This window comes from Gopherus evgoodei, chromosome 1 (genome assembly GCF_007399415.2).
Source record: "Gopherus evgoodei ecotype Sinaloan lineage chromosome 1, rGopEvg1_v1.p, whole genome shotgun sequence".
In the NCBI taxonomy this organism is placed as follows: domain Eukaryota; kingdom Metazoa; phylum Chordata; order Testudines; family Testudinidae; genus Gopherus; species Gopherus evgoodei.
Genome location: NC_044322.1, coordinates 266,363,207 through 266,382,637, shown reverse-complemented (window position 1 = coordinate 266,382,637; position 19,431 = coordinate 266,363,207). Strand labels below are relative to the sequence as shown.

General features: G+C 42.0%; 2 protein-coding genes across 3 annotated transcripts in view; one reads left to right on the top strand and one right to left on the bottom strand.

Moving 5' to 3' along the window:
* The window catches only part of SYN3 (synapsin III), a 300,237-nt gene that overhangs the window by 95,588 nt on the left and 185,218 nt on the right, over positions 1 to 19,431 (top strand). For both annotated transcript variants that reach the window (XM_030545198.1, XM_030545196.1), the window contains exon 6: positions 5,658 to 5,747. In XM_030545198.1, coding sequence (XP_030401058.1) covers positions 5,658 to 5,747 — 90 coding nt within the window. The remainder of the gene's footprint in view (positions 1 to 5,657; positions 5,748 to 19,431) is intronic.
* TIMP3 (TIMP metallopeptidase inhibitor 3) overlaps positions 8,277 to 19,431 on the bottom strand; it is a 51,258-nt gene continuing 40,103 nt past the window's right edge. Inside the window, exons 3-5 of the mRNA XM_030545235.1 lie at positions 15,454 to 15,565; positions 14,578 to 14,699; positions 8,277 to 13,126 (exon numbers count right to left, since the gene is read on the bottom strand). Coding sequence (XP_030401095.1) covers positions 12,929 to 13,126; positions 14,578 to 14,699; positions 15,454 to 15,565 — 432 coding nt within the window. The 3' untranslated portion in view covers positions 8,277 to 12,928. The remainder of the gene's footprint in view (positions 13,127 to 14,577; positions 14,700 to 15,453; positions 15,566 to 19,431) is intronic.

Here is a 19,431-nt window from a genome sequence, read left to right as displayed (position 1 = left end):
ATGGAAAATTAATTTGCGTTGACAACATGCACAATTTGAACTGTTTGGTGTGTTTTTAAGTGAAAATAGCTATTTCACAGAAGCTAAACAAAAAAATAAATGTTCAGGATCTCAGACTTATGTAAAAGTTTTGCTATAACCACACCAGTCCAGATGCATTGGCCAATTGTAACAATCACTGTGTTATAAAAGTTACAATACAAAACACTGCAGGATTTCATACAGGGTAATGATGTGCAATAATACCCACAATTTTGTAAGAAGAGAGCTTACACCTCTTCATGGGGTGGGGGAGATTGAAAGACTCGGAGTAAAAGATTCCGAATCACTTAGCCGCCTAAGTGCAATTGACTTTCAGTGGGATTTAGGCTCCTGGGTAACTCAGGGAATGTCTACACAGCAAAGAAAAAACCCACCAGCCGACTCAAGCTCAAACTCAGGCTGTGGGGCTGTTTGACTGCTGTGTAGGCTTCAGGGATTGGGTTGAAGCCTAATCTCTGGAACACCCTCCCACCTCGTAGACTCCTAGAGCCCAGGCTCTAGTCTGAGCCCAGATGCCTGCACAGCAATGAAACAGCCCTGCAGCCCAAGCCCAAATCAGCTAGCAGGAGCTAGCCGCAGGTGTCTAGTTGCTGTGTAGATGTACTCTTAGCCATGTTAGAATATTTTACCCTCAGCCTTAAGATGCACTTGTCCTTTTTCTTTTAAACTCTTCCTACTTCAGTAACTTTTGACATAGAAGAGCCCAGCAAGCCTAGGCATGCCACACTACTGCACATGCATGATTGTGTAGGGATAGTAAGGGCCCAGATTGTGCCACCCATGTTTACACTGAGTAGTCCTAAGCTCTGTATGTGGTCTCATTGAAATCCATGGGGCTACTTATGGACTGAGATACTACTGACCATGAGTATGGGTGGGCCCTTAGGTGAAAGGAATAAGCTAGCTGAACTGCTGACAATAACATTCCTCTCAATTTAGCACATACATACAAGGAGGATACTTGACATATTCTCCTTGTCAATGTGTCAAGTATCTGGTGTGAAGAAAATAAATAGGAAGTGTTGTTTACTCTTCTCATAACACAAGAACTAGGAGTCACCAAATGAAATTCATAGGCAGCAGGTTTAAAACAAAAAGGGGTATTTCTTCACGCAGCAGTCAACCCGTGGAATTCCTTGCCAGAGGACGTTGTGAAGGCCAAGACTACAACAAGGTAAAAAAAGAACTAGATAAGTTCATGGAGAATAGGTCCATCAAAGGCTATTAGCCAGGTTGGGGAGGGATGGTGTTCCTAGTCTCCGTTTGCCAGAAGCTGGGAATGGGCGACAGGATAGATCATTTGATGATTACCTGTTCTGTTCATTCCCTCTGAAATGCCTGGCATTGGCCACTGTCGGAGACAGGATACTGGGCTAGATGCACCATTGGTCTGACCCAGTGTGGCCATTCTTATGTTCTTATCTAAACAAGAAGAGTTGCTGTACTGCATTAATCTATTGGTGTCTCTTGTACAGTATTGTGCCTATCACACACATAACATTCGTTACTGAGGTCAATATGGAAGATATAATTTTTTTGCAATTCTGCCCCATCTTATAATGGTGAGGGTGGGCAAAAAATAGTTCAGTCCTTTACCAGCACACGTTTATCACACCCATTACTACAGCAGTGCCCGAAACCTAATGCTTCAAAAAGAAGGCAAACTAACAATCAAATACACCATATGTCGGCAGGGCTACACAGAGGATTCAGGGGGCTTGGGGGCCTCGGTGGCGGGGGACCCCCGCTTCAGTGGTAATTCAGTGGTGGGGGTCCTTCTGCTCCGGGACCTGCCGCTGGATTGCCCCGAAGACCCAGCTCTTTGGCAGCAGGTCTCAGGGTGGAAGGACCTCCCACTGCCGAATTGCCGCCTAAGACCCAGAGCAGAAGAAGTGAGTGAAGGACCCCACTCCAGGGACCCCCAAAAACTCTCATGAGGGCCCCTCTTGGGCCCTGGGCAAATTACCCCACTTGCCCCCCCCCGGGCAGCCCTATATGTCAGCCCAACAATTATTCAGTAGTTTTAGTTATTTTCCTAGAGTAACATGTATACAGCATCTATGTGTCTGTTTGTAGATCTGCATGTGCTGTGTGTGCACCCATTGTGACATGTCTCTCTTGCCGGTGTGTTGATCTTTCTCTCTGTCTCCATCTCACTCTGTGTAACTTTTAAGTTCTGTTTTCTCACTCTGCTAGTCAAAACAGTGTTTTGTTTTGTTTCTATGGGATGTGCAGGGGTAGTCCAAGTAGTTAAGAGATGCAATCTGTCCTCTTTCCTCTAGTCCAGATCAACACCCTTGTTGCCAACAAAAATTATAGCCGTGAAATTTTTCCTCTTATCTGCTGATGTGTGCGAGGGGGTGGTGGTACTAGTGATGTGATTATGCCACCAATGGAAGATTTCTGGATTTTCTCAAACACTGAATTTCATCCCACGCAATTTAGAAAAGGAAATCTTTGTGTTTGTCTGCAAATCTAAGGGCAGCTGCCATTTCAGAATGTGGCCTGTGTCTGGCACATGCCCTTCAGACTGTTTTTTACAAACTGGCATCATTTTTTATACAGGAATCATCATTTAATTTCCAAAATGCTCTCTCTTCACCAGGAAGTGCAAGATTAAATTTAGTAAACAGAAATGTGTTTGCTAAGGTGGCCCAGTGATTGCAATGTTGCGAAGGGGACCCAAATGAAGGTACTTAATAGGCTTGCACAAAATACTTTCATCATACCTCACATTATCTTGAACAGAGCCTTGGAATTGCAACTTGAGGCATTTATGAACCTCAGACAATTCTCCTGAAAATTCAGCAAACATAGGCTGAGGTGGCTCACACTGCTGGGAAGCTAAAGGACTTTCCTCTTCCAAGGCTCTGGGTCCATTATTCCTTGAATAGCTATCCTCTTCCCCAAAACTAGTCCTGGAACTCCCTTGAAAATAGCTCCTTCAAGATGAGGGAGTCTCAAGGTTTGTTGGAAAATTGTTGGGGTGCAGTTGCAATGAGAACCTTACACAACTGAACTTTCCCATAAGAGAGGGTTAAGTTAACTGAACTTTCTCTAAAAGAACCTATGGGAGTTAACTTACTTTCAAGCCCTGTGAATTGAACTTTGGGGTTCAGTTTGCAAATCTCTGCAAATAGAACTCTGCACATTCTCATGAGCCTTAACTCTGAGTCTGATTACATATTACTTGGCTTGGATTAGATTTTTATCGGTAAACGTTGATAAACCGATTTGGCCTACATGAACAAACTGAAGAAAAAATATTTTAATGGATAATAATAGAAATGTACAGGTAGGCAAAGTAAGAAAAATTCTGCTTGAGAACTTATTAAAGTTTGATTTAAGGGTATTTCCTTTGTATACTTTGACACGTGATGTTGACAGTTTTGTGTTTAATGGTTATAAACTTTAGAATCTGTGTGTCCTGTCATTAAAAAATTATCTGACCTCCCCATAGCCTGCCCCCATAATTTCCTATAACTGTGAAAATTTAAATCGATAAAAATTGAAAAGGTGCTTGAAAAGAAACACTGATATTCTCCATCAAAACTATAAAAAAAATGAATTCTGCCAAGCCCACGTTACGTGTGTCAGCAGTAGCTAGAATTATTGAGATGTTTGCTCCCAGCTGCAGCAGGCCCCAACAAGTAAATTCTCTAAATACCCATGAAAATTGATATCTGAGAGATTCATCTCAACTCAGAAATCACTGAATTAAGAGAAGTAAGCAGTCCTATTTCTGCAACATCCCCCATCTTGATTGTCAATAACAGCACTGCTGCCAAGCTGAAAAGGAGCTTGCCTGTTATAATGGTACGCTTAGCACCTAGTGAGATGCTTTAGGCACACTGCAAGGTGGCTACATACATGAATCTCAGTCACAAGGAATATAGATCATCCAGAAGATCCTTCCATAAGCAATTTCAATGATGTTTCGCCTGTTACTGTCTCCTTTCATCTCCTAGTCATACTGACATATTGTCCTCCATAAAATCTGTCTTTCATGCCTCAAGAACTTACACATATTAACTCTTTGAGTGCCACAGCCTTGCATACCCACCTTTCAAATATTAGATTTTTTGTTTTACCAATGAAAGATAAAGGAGTGTGCCATACATGCAACTTACACCAGGCAGTAGACTGTACATGTAATAGAGTGGAGATATTTGCAGTTTGTCAAATAGAAGTTGAAATTCCTTGTGATACAAACAAATTATTATAAGGTAGTATAAGGTGGATAGAAATCAAGACTCTGCTCTCTTGGAATAGCTCTGTTATCCCACTGTCAGATTATCACATTATGGGAAACTTTGTCTAGCTGTGTGTGACCCTTGATGATAAACAGTTAATTATATGTGTGTTATCCTGGCTTACCATGTTAGCTCTTGTGCATGAAGTACTTGCTGAGGACTCTGCTTTCCAGCAAAGACTTTGCACACTGCTTACCTCAAATAACTCGCTTAGGATGATGTCCCCTTTGACCCCCAAGATATATGGGGAAGTAAGAGGTGAACCGTTCTCTATTTCATTCTGTGTGCATCATGCTACATGCATGTGAGACTGGTGACAGACTCTTTCAGGTGAACCTAGTCACAAGAGATGTTTATATGATAGACATCAGGTTCATGCTTTCTTTGCCCAGCACTCAAATTGGATAGTGTAGAACAGTGGTTTTCAACCAGGGTATGTGTACCCCTGGAATTATGCAGAGTTCTTCCAGGGGGTACATCAGCTCATCTAGGTATTTGCCTAGTTTTATGTGAAAAGCACTAGCAAAGTCAGTACAAACTAAAATTTCATACAGACAATGACTTGTTTATACTGCTGTATATACTATGCTCTGAAATGAATGTACAATATTTATATTCCAATTGATTTATTTTATAATTATATGGTTAAAAATGAGAAAGTGAGCCATTTTTCAGTAATAGTGTCCTGTGACACCTTTTTTTTTTTGTATTTTTATGTCTGATTTTGTAAGCAAGTAGATTTTAAGTTGGGTGAAACTTGGGGTTACTTAAGACAAATCAGCTTCCTGAAATGGGTACAGTAGACTGGAAAGGTTGAGAGACACTACTGTAGAAGACTCTCTCTTTCTAGTGAGCGTCTCTTTTGATTACTCAGGCCTTTTAAGAAACATCACCAATCCTTTATTTGGCTGCATAGGGGAGAGAGCGCTATTTTGTTTTGTTGCTATACATGAGTGGTACTACTTATTTCTGTCCCAAGCACACGTGTGTGTGTGTCTTAAGCCCTTTCTTCCAGACTGTCACGATGAGCTGCTCTCTCTTTACTCTCAGCCCTTCTATACTGTGAAAGCTAAGCCTGTTTATAGTGGATCTGTAATTGAACGCAAGCTGGTCCACTTCCAGCCTCTTCACTTAACTCCTTCCCTTCTCTCAAGATGCCTGGGTGTTATGCACCCAGTGAGAGAGAGTGATAGCTTAGCATGCTATACCCATATTTTTCACCATTGTCAATTGCAGAAAGGTGGGTGGGAGAAGATAATGTGATTCCCTTGCCCCCCGCCACCCTTTATAGCAGCACTTTTTTAAAGCACTGGTTTATTGTCTAATAAACAGCAGATTCTCTCTTGCTCTCTCTCTTTTTAGTTCTCTCAGCTAATTAAAATCTTCAGCTCGCTGGGTCCTGAGAAGTTCCCCCTTGTGGAGCAAACATTCTTCCCAAGCCATAAGCAGATGGTAAGTGTCCTTTGTTTATTTTAATGATGATCTAGTTGGGGAAGATGCAGCGAATCTGTGGTTGAAAGTGGAAGGAGTCACTCACGCTGGGAGCCTTAAAACAATAGCTGTGACTTTATAGACAATAAATTCCTAGCAGAAAAATAGCAGGCATAGAACACTGCCCTGGGTGCCTCTTTGCTTTTCCCTCAGTTCTTGAAAGGACACAGATGATGAAAGAGTGAGAAATAAATTGCTGACCCTGGTTGCCATAGGTGGGGAAAAGGTCTGTTTGGATGTGACTGAGTTGGTCTTTGCACTCTTCCTAATGAATAGAAGAGCACGAAGATCGGAGATGTGGGATGCAGAAGGAGTTTCTTTTAAGAGAGTGCTGTGCTGCTCTTGATTTGTCTCATCTGTGACATAAGTTACCATCTATTAGACATACTTACCAGCTGTTGGATTGTTAAATGAAGTGGTTTTGAGTTTTTGAAGATTAGCTTTTATTCTATTTGGTTTGTGAATTTGCTGTAGCATAATTGCTCTTGGTGTTTATTCATCCTATCTGTGAACTAGAACATACTGTACCTTAGACCTGCACAATAATTAAGCAATCCATGGGCTCCTTAAAGGCAGCAACTTGCTAAAAGTGTTGGGCAGTTGTCTCCTTTTGAACCTGGGGAAGGAGCAGAAGTGGGAGTATTTAAACAACTCAGCTGTATTTCTTTTATTTTTCCCTTACAAGTGACCCTAGGCAGAGGCATGACTACTCTTAGCCTGGCCCTTTGAGAAACTCGACGGTCAACATGCATCCATGAACGTATGACTCCTTCTGCCTCCCTCAAAAATCTCAATAGTCTTTTTTGTCTATGAGCCCTGACCCCATGTCTGAATTATCACCTGCCTTTTAGTTTATATAGCTGGGTTCTTTTTGAATTCAGATGCAAGACTGGTGGGATTCACACATAGACAATTTAAGCGCAATTTAAGGGCAGCCCTGCTTTTGAGATGAAAATTGGTGTCCTCCCTCAATTACTCATATGACACTCCTAATACAATATCTCCTGACTTAAATCCCTCTTATAGGCCAGTACACAGCCCTGCAATTGAGAGGTCATAAGGCTAGAAGGCCTACTCCAGCTAAGTATCAGAGGGGTAGCCATGTTAGTCTGAATCTGTAAAAGCAGCAAAGAATCCTGTGGCACCTTATAGACTAACAGACGTTTTGGAGCATGAGCTTTCGTGGGTGAATACCCACTTCGTCAGATGCATGTCACATGCATCTGACGAAGTGGGTATTCACCCACGAAAGCTCATGCTCCAAAACGTCTGTTAGTCTATAAGGTGCCACAGGATTCTTTGCTGCTTACTCCAGCTAAGTAGATCAGGGCTGTACATGCATAAGACAAGTGGAACAGTATTCAGATAGGGCCCTCCACCATTTTTTGTCTGTTTAATTTTTGTTAGTAAGACCAGTGCTACCAACTTCCCTAGTCCAACCTGTTGGGTTCTTCCTTAATCTTCATTGGTAGGATTAGTGGTGATATAAGGGTTGGGTACTGTAGATAATCTTTTAAATGAATGGACATCCAATAACGGCAGTTATCAAACTTCTATTTTGGGATTTTTTATATATTTTTGTTAAATGCAAATTAACAGAAAATGCATCTTTGCATGTCAAAACTTTTCCCAATGCTAATAAGCTCATATTTAGAAAAGGGTATGGATGAGGACTAGTCATAAAGCAGATCAGAAAATGGTGTGTGTGGAAGGAGGGTTCTGTGATGGAAACTTTTGACACCCCCCCATCTCCCCTCAAAAAATGTTGTCAAAATTTTCCATGGAAAAATTCTTTTTGCCAGAAAACCAAATATTTCTGATAAAAACTCAAAATTGTGAGGGAAAATTGGCACTCCTCTGTGAAAATATTAACGTAGTTGAACACCCAACTTTCTGTCCAAAAAAAAAAGCTTTAATCGAAAATTTTCAACTACCTGTAACTACTCACGTTAAAGAGATATTACAAGGGTTGAGATTTTCACAATGGAAAGGATTTGATTGAGTAACCTCCACCTTCTCTCATTATGGGCAGTAAGTCAATGAAAACACTGGTATATTGGATAAAATGTGCTTCAAACTAGCCTCTGTGGAGCAGCCTGTTTTAATAGCAACTGTACCCTGTGCTGCGCACACAACCAGTGCAAATATTCCTCCTCAGGAGCAGTCAGTGTTTGTTAAACGTTCAGCCATAGTGGCTGTTTTGCTCTGTAGTGATCCCCAGCTAAAAAGAGGAACTCACAGGCTCCAAAAGGGGTTTTCTTCCATCTTGGGCCTGGTGACCCCAACAGCAGAACCTCAGGAGAGTGTTTGCTTTAAAAAGAGAGAGGGATTGTTGAGGGAGACCTTAGGAGTAGAACAATTGACAGGGGCTTAATTTTCACACAGATCCAATGAAAAAGCAATATTTGTGTATGTTAAAGTATATGGTACCAGTTGTATATGGTTAAAGTAACAGAGACTGACTAACATAAGCGAGGCAGAGACAGAATACCTGTGATAGAAATAAAACCACTTTACTGCTCAGAAGAAAAAGACACTATAAAAATTGAACATTATGCAGTATTACCTTAAAGACAATATACATTCATTGAGTATAAAATTTATAAATAACACAGAGGGAAAACCATAAACAGTGTTACAGAATTTAGCAACAAATATATTTCTTTGGGAGAAAATTTTCTCCCAGGCTTCGTTTCCTTTCCCAAATTTCTCTGACTACCAGGAACAGCAGAGGGGCTCAGTGAAGAAAAGGGAGTGACCAAGATACAGATAAAGCCGCTACAAGAAAAGCAGCGACATAGGCTTAGTGGTTTTTTATTTTTATAAGGATTTTGTCAAGATTTGGTGGACAGAAAACTTTGACTTGCATTTAAAAAAAAAAAGTTTGCACCATCCTTTGAAATTTGTCCCTCCCTCCCAAAATACAAAGGATTCATAGACTTAAAATTTATTTTGAAAAATGTTGAAGAAATATACCTGGAAAGTCCTGTGAAACAATGGGAACTCTTTTTTCCTTGTGCCTTCACTTTAGAGTTCCTATAAAGTGGTGTGTTCATGGGCACCCTGAAGTAGCATTTTGCCCCACTGGTGAGTGTGGAAGATCTGCGTTGATGAGTCAGACATTAAGGGTGTGTCTACACTTTGACCTGGGGTTGCAAGTACTAGTATGCTAATAACAGAGTGTAGCCAGAGTAGCAGGAGGGGCTAGCTTACAAGTAGCATCCCTTTATGACGCTAGACATGTACTAGGAGTGACTAACCTGTCCCTCCACTGGTGCTGCCGATCGGAGCTAGAGTGGGTTTGTCTACTAGAGTGGGGAATTACACCCCAGCTCAAAGTGTAGATGGGGGTCATGTTTGGCACACCAAAATTAGGCCCTGATCCTGCACTTTACACTGTGTTGGTGGACTGCTCTGTCTGCACAGAGCCCTATTAACTTCAGTGGGACTCTGCACAGGAAATTCCACATACATATAATCCCTCTCCACCCTTTCCCTAAAGAGAAAAGGGAAAAAAACACCCTACTCCAAATTGTAAAAGGAAACCATTTTTCAAGAAACAAAGAGCCCCCCGGCAGAGTTGACAGTCCAAACATTCCGGTACTGTGCTTGTGATGAGAACTGGAAAGTGAAATTGGATTTGAAAGTGAAACTGACATATCTGTTGTACAAGCTCAGAGAAGAGGCAACAAAACTAAATGGAAATAAAGAAACTGCAAAAATTGTCTAGAAAAGTGAACTGGGTTTGTAAAAATGTAGTTTTAATAATATTGATTTATTTAAAACCTAGCAAAAGTGTATTTGTTTAAAAACTAAGGCCCTGATCATGCAGACACTGATGTAAGTAGTCCCATTGACAGCATCTCTTTCAGCACAGGGCATGGTTGATGGGGATGTTAGAGGCCACATTTCAACTTTCACAACAAAGAGGAAGCAGCAAGATATTGGTGCAACGGCAATGGCAACCCCCGCTCATCTGGGAAAACACCACCCTGACGGGGTTTTCACTGCTGTCCTCCAGACAGAATGCCTACATCCTGCAGGGCCTGTTGTAATCCAGAAGGAGGGTGTTGTACCTTGGCAGGTTGGAGTGATCTTCAGTGAGGGAAAGGAAGAGTAGAGAGGCAGAAATGTAGGCACTTGACCCCAAAGCCCATTTAAGTCCATGGAAAGACACCTATTGATTCCAAGGCAAGCTTAGTCCATAAAATATCTGTTCCTGATAGTATTCTTTTTAAAAAAACTGGAAGCCTCAAAAAAGAAATGTATTTTGTGCTGGTTTCTTCCCCCACTCTTTCCCTCTATTTGATTCCACATTTTAAAAAGCCTCTATGGCTGCATCTTTATTTGGCAAGGGAGAGGGTTGCTTTCCAAGCCCCTGCCTTTACCAGTCTAGCTGTCTGCATGTCAAACATATTTTTACCCTCTGCAAATATAAAATGGAAATATGGGTAGGAAAATAACACTGCTGGTAGCAGGGTTGGGGGAGTTGTTTGTTTGTTTACAAAGCGCATAGATATATTACAGCCTACTTAGGAACACACATCTCTGTAGCAACAAAAAGATTTTCACAATAATGTGATTGCAATACTATAATGTTTCAGCTATTTATATGATTTTAAATTATACAGTCAGTGAGCAGGTAAAATACAGAGCCACAGTTTAATGGAAATCCAAATCAACATCTGACAACTCATTGCATGACAAGCTTCATCTCGCCTTCCAAAACTCGGAGAAATGGCTGTGCTCAATTATTTGATGATCGCTAAAGCACCTTTGATCAAATGGTAGTTGGGTCAGGCCTTGATTAGCTCTAGTGATGATCACTCCACAAGTTGTGAAGTGCACTGGTGGAATTATCATTGCCAGAGATGCAGGGGTAAGTTCTGCTTTCAGTGACAACTGTGACTGCACTGCAGTTGCACAGAGGAAACAGAGCAGAAATTGGTCCCCTGTGCTCATGGCCCAACTTGATGATGCCCAGCTCAAAAGGGAAGCAGCCTGATGTAGCACTTGGCCCTAAAAAGCAACCTAATCTCCCTCTTTGATGATTAGGTCCATGACTTAGGGTAGGGACAAGGGGTGGCATTTTTAAGTGTGCCTTGGCACAAGTCCCACTGACTTTCAGTGTGCTGTATGCTTCTAAACCACTTAGGCATTGTTGAATATTCCACCCAAGGTCCCTTCTAATCAAACAATTCTATGAAAATGCCAATCACATGCATTCTGCTGTAAGAGTCTTCTATTAAATGGGCCAGATCCTCAACTGATGTAAATCAGCATAGCTCCACTGAAGTCAAAGCCCCAAAACGATTGATGCATCAATCCCAACACTAGAATACACTCTTCCCCCTCTCATAATGGCGAAGAAGCCCCAAACAAATTGAAAAGATCACTGCATAGAGAATGCTATATTGTCCCTGTCTAGCATGACTGCAATGCCTTTTCTTGCTGACAGCAGCTCTGCTTCCTAAGTGGAATGAACTGAAGATACATGGCTATGTAAGATAAATAATTATAATAATAAAAAACAAAAACAAATAATGTTGTTACGTGTTGCCCTCCTCCCCCATACACTTAGTAAAATATACAGTCACCCATTTTGTCAGTAACCCCTCCTCCTCAACATTAAACCTTAAAATATTTTTATTTAACAAGAAAATTTATATTATAGTTTTCTTAATAAAAACAAAACAGAACGAAAAAATCCTCCAGTCGACAGTGAAGCCAGGACCATCCCTTCCCCCATGTCACCTCAGGAATAAGAACGTGCCCACAGCTACGTTAACAACAGCTTGGGGGAAACAGAGCACTTGATCCACTTGGAATCCACTGGACAGCTGAAATGTAAAGTTCTAGGAAGTGCCTGTCAGGATGTTGCTTTTCCTTGCCTCCCTCCACCAGCTTTTGCTTTCACTACATATCCAACCGCAGCCAGTATAGCTGTAGGAGGTAAGTCATGGTAGTTGGGGGCGGGGCACAAAACAGTGATTCTAACCTCTACTGCAGGTACACTGGAGTTTCAATATCTTTTACCAAAAATAAATCACTGACTCGGAATGTCAAGATTTCTGTTTTAAAACACAATCAAAGCATTCATTGTTTATAACACCAAATAATTCCACGTCCTGTCAAAAATAGCTTATGTCATTACGTGTATATACATCTTACTTCAGCTAAACACTATTTTGGCAATAGATTTCTTATAGCAATAAACCCTAGTGAGTATCCCCTTTCCCCCTCGCCGTGGGATTGACTGATTTATTTTTAGTGTTGATAATTTTCATTTGTTTGGTTTAAGATGTTCACAACGGAATTTTCTGTGGGAGCCAAACTGCAAAAATTTCAAGAGCAACTCTGTTTAAAAGAGAGAGACTCAGCATTTCACCTGCTTTGTTGTACTTACTTAAGTGAATTACCTCCCTGAATGCAGGTTTTATTTCAAAAACCTCACGATAATAATAAACCTCTCTTCGTGTTCTGTGGAACCCCCAGACTTCCAGTGTGCTCTATCCTTCATACTGTGACTGAATGAGCCAGGAGGACATTCAGTCCCTGGTGCTTTAACCAGACAATGCAGTGTCTTAACACTGAGTTCTCCCACTTCTGAAGTCAATCACACTTCCAACTCCCCATCTGAAGAAGGGTTTGTTTGTTTTTTTGCTTTATTTACTGATCTAGTTAATTGAACCAGTTTCCCCTTCAAATAGTTTCAATCTGCATAATTTGTGCAGTGTGTACACGAAGAGGGCTTGGGGAAGCCAAGGCAAGGAAGAAGGATATAGTGCCCAACTGGGATAGTTTTTATATTTTTGTTTTCCTAAAAAAATATAGATTATATTGCTATAGATAATGATACATAGAGAGAGCAAGGGCTCCATAACTTTTTTCCGGTGTGCAAACGAAAGTTCCCAGACAAATATAATCTGACTGAAATGGGTGATCTCAGAATCAAAAAAGGTGATTAAAAACAAATTCAGTATGACAGTATAGACTCTCTTTTTTAAGTGTTCGAAGTGCTAAAATTTGCAAGAAAAACAGGCACTAAATTCATTGTCATCATCATGATCTGGTAGGAGTTATTGTCCAAGAGAAGCTCAGCCACAAGGGAGGGAGGAAAGGAAATGAGGAAGGAACTGTGCTCAGGGATCTGTGGCATTGATGATAGTTTTATCAGGAGGCGCCCATCCTCTGTACCAGCTGCAGTATCCTTCCTTCTGTCGGATGCAGGCATAGTGCTTTGATTGGGACCCTGAATGACCGATGCTGGAGAGCATGTCTGTCCAAAGACACTCGTTCTTGGAGGTCACGAAGCAGGGCAGGTAGTAGCAGGGCTTAATCTGCAATTATAATCAGCAAGTGGAATGGGGTAAATTGAAGGCACATTTTATAGGACTTTGGTTTTAAATCAGAAACTGGTGTTTTTGAAATTCTTTTTAAGCACTAACGTGCTAACTAAAAAATTAAGTCCCGATCTTGCAAACACCTAAACATGTTCTTAACTTGCCCACACAAGCAGTGCCATTAATGTCAATGGCACTGTTCATGTGCTTAGAACACTGGTGCGCAAATGTTTCCAGTCATGCCCATCTTACCATTCCTGGGATTTGTCGCTCTCCCTCCCCCACCAGAACTTGTAATCCACAAATTCCCAAACTTTTGTTTGCTGAGCCCCACTTCAGAGATTCATGTCCCATGCCCATACCCCTCTTTTTAGCAGGTTTAGGGGAAGGAGTACCCTGTACCCATGGGGGCCAGGGGTGGGGGACACTAGCCATGTGGCAGTTCAGGAAACCTTCTGCTCCCTGCAGCAGTCGGGTAGTTTTGCTAGCTGGGACCCTGCTCATCTTGCTCCCTGCCTGTGCAGGGCAGCACTGAAGGGCCAGGGTCAGGACCGAAGTGGAAAGATGCACCCATGGGTATTGGCTCCCTGTTGGACAGGGTCCTCTACTGACTCCAGCCCTTGAGTGGGGCCCTGTCTGTGGTTTCCTTGCGCAGGCTCTGTCTGGCCAGGCAAGTGAATGGGACTGTGCCCTGGAGCTGTGCTGAAGGACCAGGGTCAGGAAGGGGCTCTCTCTGGCAGGTGGGTCAGTACTCCCAGGGTATAGCCTTTCATTCTCCACTCGCAGAGTCTCTGCTAACTTCCCCAGCAGAGGAGCATAACTGCTGGGTTGTGACTGCTGCAGTGGTGAGGGAGCAAGGCAGGCAGGGAGCCTGATCCTGGCAATCAAGACCACCTGCACAGTGCCCTGTCCACTTCCCCTGCCGGACAGAGCCCCCTCTTAACTCCAGCCTTTCAGAGTGGCTCCATCAGGTCTTTGTGCTCCCCTGATAACCTTATCGCTGTGTTCCAGTTTGGGAGCCTCTGGCTTAGAAACAAGCATGTGCCTGAGTATTTGCAGGATGAGAGATGAGTGCAAAGGGATAAGTTCTGAACTTTTAACCACTCAAAATGTTTTGAGGGGAAAAGCAGCTTAACATATTTTCCCAGCAGCTCTGCACACAATTTCACTAATTTGCAAAATAGTGTTTGAAATTTTCAGAGATTCTCTCCCACCCCGCCAAATTATACCAAAAAGTTCATAGGAAAGGCGCAGGCAGAAAACTTTAACTTGTTCATTATGTTGTGAAACCAGGGAGGAGGCAAAATTTATCTTGTTTTGCCTTCTGTAAAAAACCTCTAGCACTGTGATTCCTTCCCTGATAGTTCACCTACATTATTGCTATCAGCTGCAATGAGCACAGTTCTAGGATTAGGCTTTAATGACATCTCACTGGAGGCAATACATACCTTGCAGCCACAACCAAGGTGGTAACGATGATTTAGTCCTTTGCGCTGGGACAGAGTCAGTCGGTCCCATTTCTCATACAAGTTACACAGGCCAGTATAAACCTTTCCTTCATACACACGGCCTGGAAAACACAGAAAGGGACACAAATTAGTTCTCAGTTCAGTCCATCAGTTTCCTGAGCCAGCTAATGTTCTCAATCCCATGTATATGCATTTAGTCACAGTTCAGCAATCAATTTATTTTCTTCTATTAGCTATGAGGTTAGTGAGTGAGACTACGGCACTTCCACAAGTTGGAATCTTTGTACCAGCTGTCAGAATCCCCAGCACAACCATCACATTCCCCTCTGCAACAGGGCAAGGTGTAAGTGCATTGGCACCTTAACAGAGAAACAGGACTTAGCATGTGCTCTGTCCCAATTCTCCTTGCATCCTCATCTTAACAACTCACTTGGTCCAAACAGGCTTTTCTATTTCTAGTTCAGCAGAGCGGTGCCTTGCTGTTTCTAATCTCACTGGCCTGTACTGCAGTGGGCACACCAGCTCAGTTATGCATTAATGACCACTTATTGTCACAAAAAATGTTCAACACTGGCTATGTGGTTTGTAAACTGGAGATATTTAAGGGGTGGGGGGAAGAGTAGAGGAATGTTACTGATGGAGAGACAATCCATGGAGATTGGAATGCTACTGACTGATTGTCACTGCATTCTACGTTTTATGTGATATTTCAGCACAGGGAAGCAGACATGCACTGTCTTTAAGAACCTGCTTATAGAGCTGACCTACCTGCCCCCATTCCGTGTGAGTGTTTGGCAAGTACAGATACAGACAGAAAAGAGGTTCTGATCACAAAAAACCCCAGTAGTCCCTTACCTGTAATCAGATACTGGTACTTGTTGACCTCTAGCTTGACCCCACAAAGACTCTCTGAGGCTTCTGTGTAGATATACTGAACTTGTGGCATCTTGTCAAAGCCCCTGTACATCTGAAAGAATAAATAAAGACATGTTAGACTCTAAGGAGAACAGTTTTTCAGCATGCTGCTGGAATTTCCTTTGGATCTCTTAATGGTATCAGCAGGCTGTGATTCTGGGCAGTGAACTGTAGTACTCTTGAAAGTGAGAAACAGATGCTACTAACTGGACTCTGGCATACTGTAGGTAATGCGATTTGCAAGCCTCCCCACACAAGTCGGCCAATGCATTAGCATCTTCACCTACAACAACCCATTACTATCCAGCACTAGCACACCACCTTTCCCATTTCACCTCACTTCTGATTAGAAGTGGCCACATCTCCTGGGCCTCCAAGGTTCACAAATGTCCCAAGCTATTTCTGGGGGAAGCTTCACAATTACTTTGAGTTTATGAATCTGGTTTCCTGTAATTTAAACAATTTCTTTCTAAATAAGGCCCAAATTTTCCAGTCTCCATTATTTTTGATATTTCTGTTTGGGTGCCCAGTTTGAAGCACCTGCCACAAGGCCTGATTTTTGGATATGTTAAGCACTCACAGCTCCCCATGACTTCAGCTGGAGCTTAATATTTCTCTAGCTAAAGAAATGCTTATGCTATGTATTAAGAAAACAGCCCTCTCCCCAAACTAGTACAAATGGGTTCCATATTGGTGATATTAGCATCTAGATTCTTTACTGTTCCTGTAGAATTTCTCTGTCATCTGCTCTGCTCCCTGCCCCCACATCCTCTCGTAAGTGGAAGCCCCGTTATGTTTAAGTTTGATAGAACTTTTGAACCTACAAGTGTTCAAGTGGATTTGAAATTAGGTAGAAATTAGTTTGACCTTCCTCAGTTTGGATCAGCAGCACTCTTGAAAGAAAACTACCTATCATGCTGAAGTGTGTGGGGTCATGTGGATAAAATAACCCCAACAATGAAGATTAAGATTGGTCAATATTTTTTATTTATTTATTTTTATTTTGAGGGGGAAATTTCAATGACTGTTTTCCTGAACATGTCAACAACAAAAAGTATTAGACTAAATTTTCATGACACTTTTCTGCTGGGGTTTTTGTTTTTTGTTTTTGACCAGCTGTACAGGTGGCCAAAATTTAGACAGAAACACTGGAGGACGAGGGGAATCACAATTTCATGAAGTTTCTCCCCCTAACTGCCCAAGCCCACAAAACTCACTTGAGATCAAATCCTCACTGGAACTTAGGTTCATAAGAAGTAGATGCTCAATGCATTGAACCTCACTGTCTCCTACAGATCTGCCACTATCCTTTGCCCACTATCTTTCTACTGCATCATCATTAAGACCAGTTTTGCTAGCTTGAAGTTTCTCTCCCCCTTTTATAACTGGACATATCTAAGCAAATCAAACCCCAAAAGCTATGAATTCTTGTCATTGTGTCAACTGGGAAGTGTCCTGCACACCTTTTCCCATGCTGCACCCTATTACTGGAACCCCCTATGATCCCAATATCCATGTCTACATTCATTGTTCATTCACATACCTCCTTAACTAAGTTCTTTCTTAAAACTCACCAAATGCCACCTTTTCTTCATTGAGGGCCTAAACCAAAGCCCACTGACTTCAACAGACTTTGGCCCAGGCCCGACCACTGCTTCCACACTCCCATTTAAAAACACATTTTAAAAAAAAGTCTTGCTATGCTGAGATAAAACCATCTCCTGCGTCATCCAGTGACTTTTCTATTTGTCTTACCTCTCCATATTTATACTGCACCTATCACTGCGGTGATCTAGCAGTACTGTCACTGTGTAACAGCAATATTATATAAAGCAAAATTCATTCCAAAAAGCTTGTATTCTCCAGTCTTACTTCTAATTATGCCTGACAACTATGTGAGGAAAGGATTTTTTAAAGTTAATCATTCCATACCAGTAGAAGTGCAAGCATCATGCGTGGAATATGCAAGCGTATACTTAACTAAGCATAAGCCTCACATTAAATAGTTGATCCTTGCATGCTTTGCCTCATCTGTGTGGTGTTGTCCTTGCAATATCTCCAGGGGATATACACTTAGATTTCCTGATTTATGCTGTATGTCTGTAAATGGCGCAGTAGTTAGGACACTAACTTAGGACTTGGGAGAGCTGGATTTAATTGCATGCTCCTCCATAGATTTCCTGTGACTTTGCACAAGTCACTTTGTCTCCCTGTGCCTCGCTTTCTCATCTGTAAAATGGGGATAACATCTCTACCTCACAGGGGTACTATAAAAATAAATTAAAGACTGTGAGGCACTCAGATACTACAGTAATGGGGGCCACACTTTAGATGGTATAAACTATAACAACAGGGACTGTCCTTTTGGATAACATCAAGCACATCATAGGTGTTTAACAGGTAACGAGTGATACTGCACTACCAAATGAGGCTCTGGTTCAATTCCTGCGTTCTCTTGTTCAATAAATCAACAGGGACGGGAAGCGCTGCAAAAGGCAGCATGCTCAGTCTCTGTAGAAGTACTTCACCTCACACTGCAGTGACTCCTCCAGCTGATTCTAGGAGCTGTACTGATGGGCTCTAGAGAGAGTCCCATCCAATCCCCTTCAAATGAAGGACAGTCACTGTGACATGGAGACTTTGGGGAGGGAGTGCAAACTTGTGGGAAAATATGGGAGAGGGAAGTTTTCTACAGAGGACTCTTTCCCTAATAATAAATCAATAAATCCCAAGCATTGTTTCTGGATACATAAAATACCCTGCAAGTGCCATTAGATTAGTAGAAGAAAGTCAGCCATAAGCCAGCCTCTCTCTTAACTGCTACCCTCAGAGTCATCCTGTCATCACAGCTGTGTATTTTAGGAAATCTAATGACAGGGAGCAAAGTATTAACGAGCACTGCATGGCAGTGCCTGCTACTGCTGCACAAGTTCCGGTTGTGTCAGCATTCCCATTAACAAACCCCATTCTTGGGGATTAGGTGGAACTCTACCACAGAAAAGCACATGCAAATCATCTGGTTCCTCTTATTTCATGATGAATTTAGTACTGTGATGTCCTGTGAGAGGATTATTTTCCTCTGTGAACTTTAACTGAGGGCAAATTAGACACTAACTCTTTCTTCTTGTGACTACCACTGTTTCACCTCCTCACCTCACATTAAAGGTGAGCTGCAAGCTAAAGAAACAAGCCATTTTCTTTAAGCAACACTTTAGGTCAATGCTCCTGCTTAGCCAGCCTACAATGGGATTGAGCAAACATGCAGCGTACTAAAATCTGATCCATATTTCCTTTTCAGGTCCTTGAAGTCATTCTGGATAGTTCCTAGAATGCACTGTGATATCACAGCTTACAGTACCAAGAAGTTACACTGGTGAATAGAGCCAAGTCCCATCAGCTCAGTGAAGATTTTTGGCATGCAGTTTTGAAAGATGCTTGAAGTATTTTAGATCCCAATAGGGAATGAAATAATTACAAGATTTTCAAAACTACAAACCTCTGTGCTAAAAAATCTTTCACTGTCCTGCATCTATGGGCTGCTTCTATGCTCTCCATCCAGGTCCCTTGGGAGTCTACCTGTAATGTCTCATGATGAATTGTGGGGCATCACAGAAGTGTGGCCCAAATGAATTCAGGGGACCAAAGAAGAAAAACAAAAATAGATTGTTATTACTTTTCGTGCTCAATGTCACTCTCAGCCTGGTTAGCCAGACAATTCAGCACATGCTGCTGAAGTAAATGGCTTGTTTGTTTTTCATTTGCAGGTGCAGGAGGGCTTAAAGGTGGCCAGCAAACACTGACATGATAGCTTTATCATCAGTGCTGTTAACAGGCAGCTGTGCAGTCAGATGCCTAGTTAGCTTTTCTTTCCAGCAGTACAGTAGGACTTCACTGGGGTGAGAGCAGGAAAGATGTGCT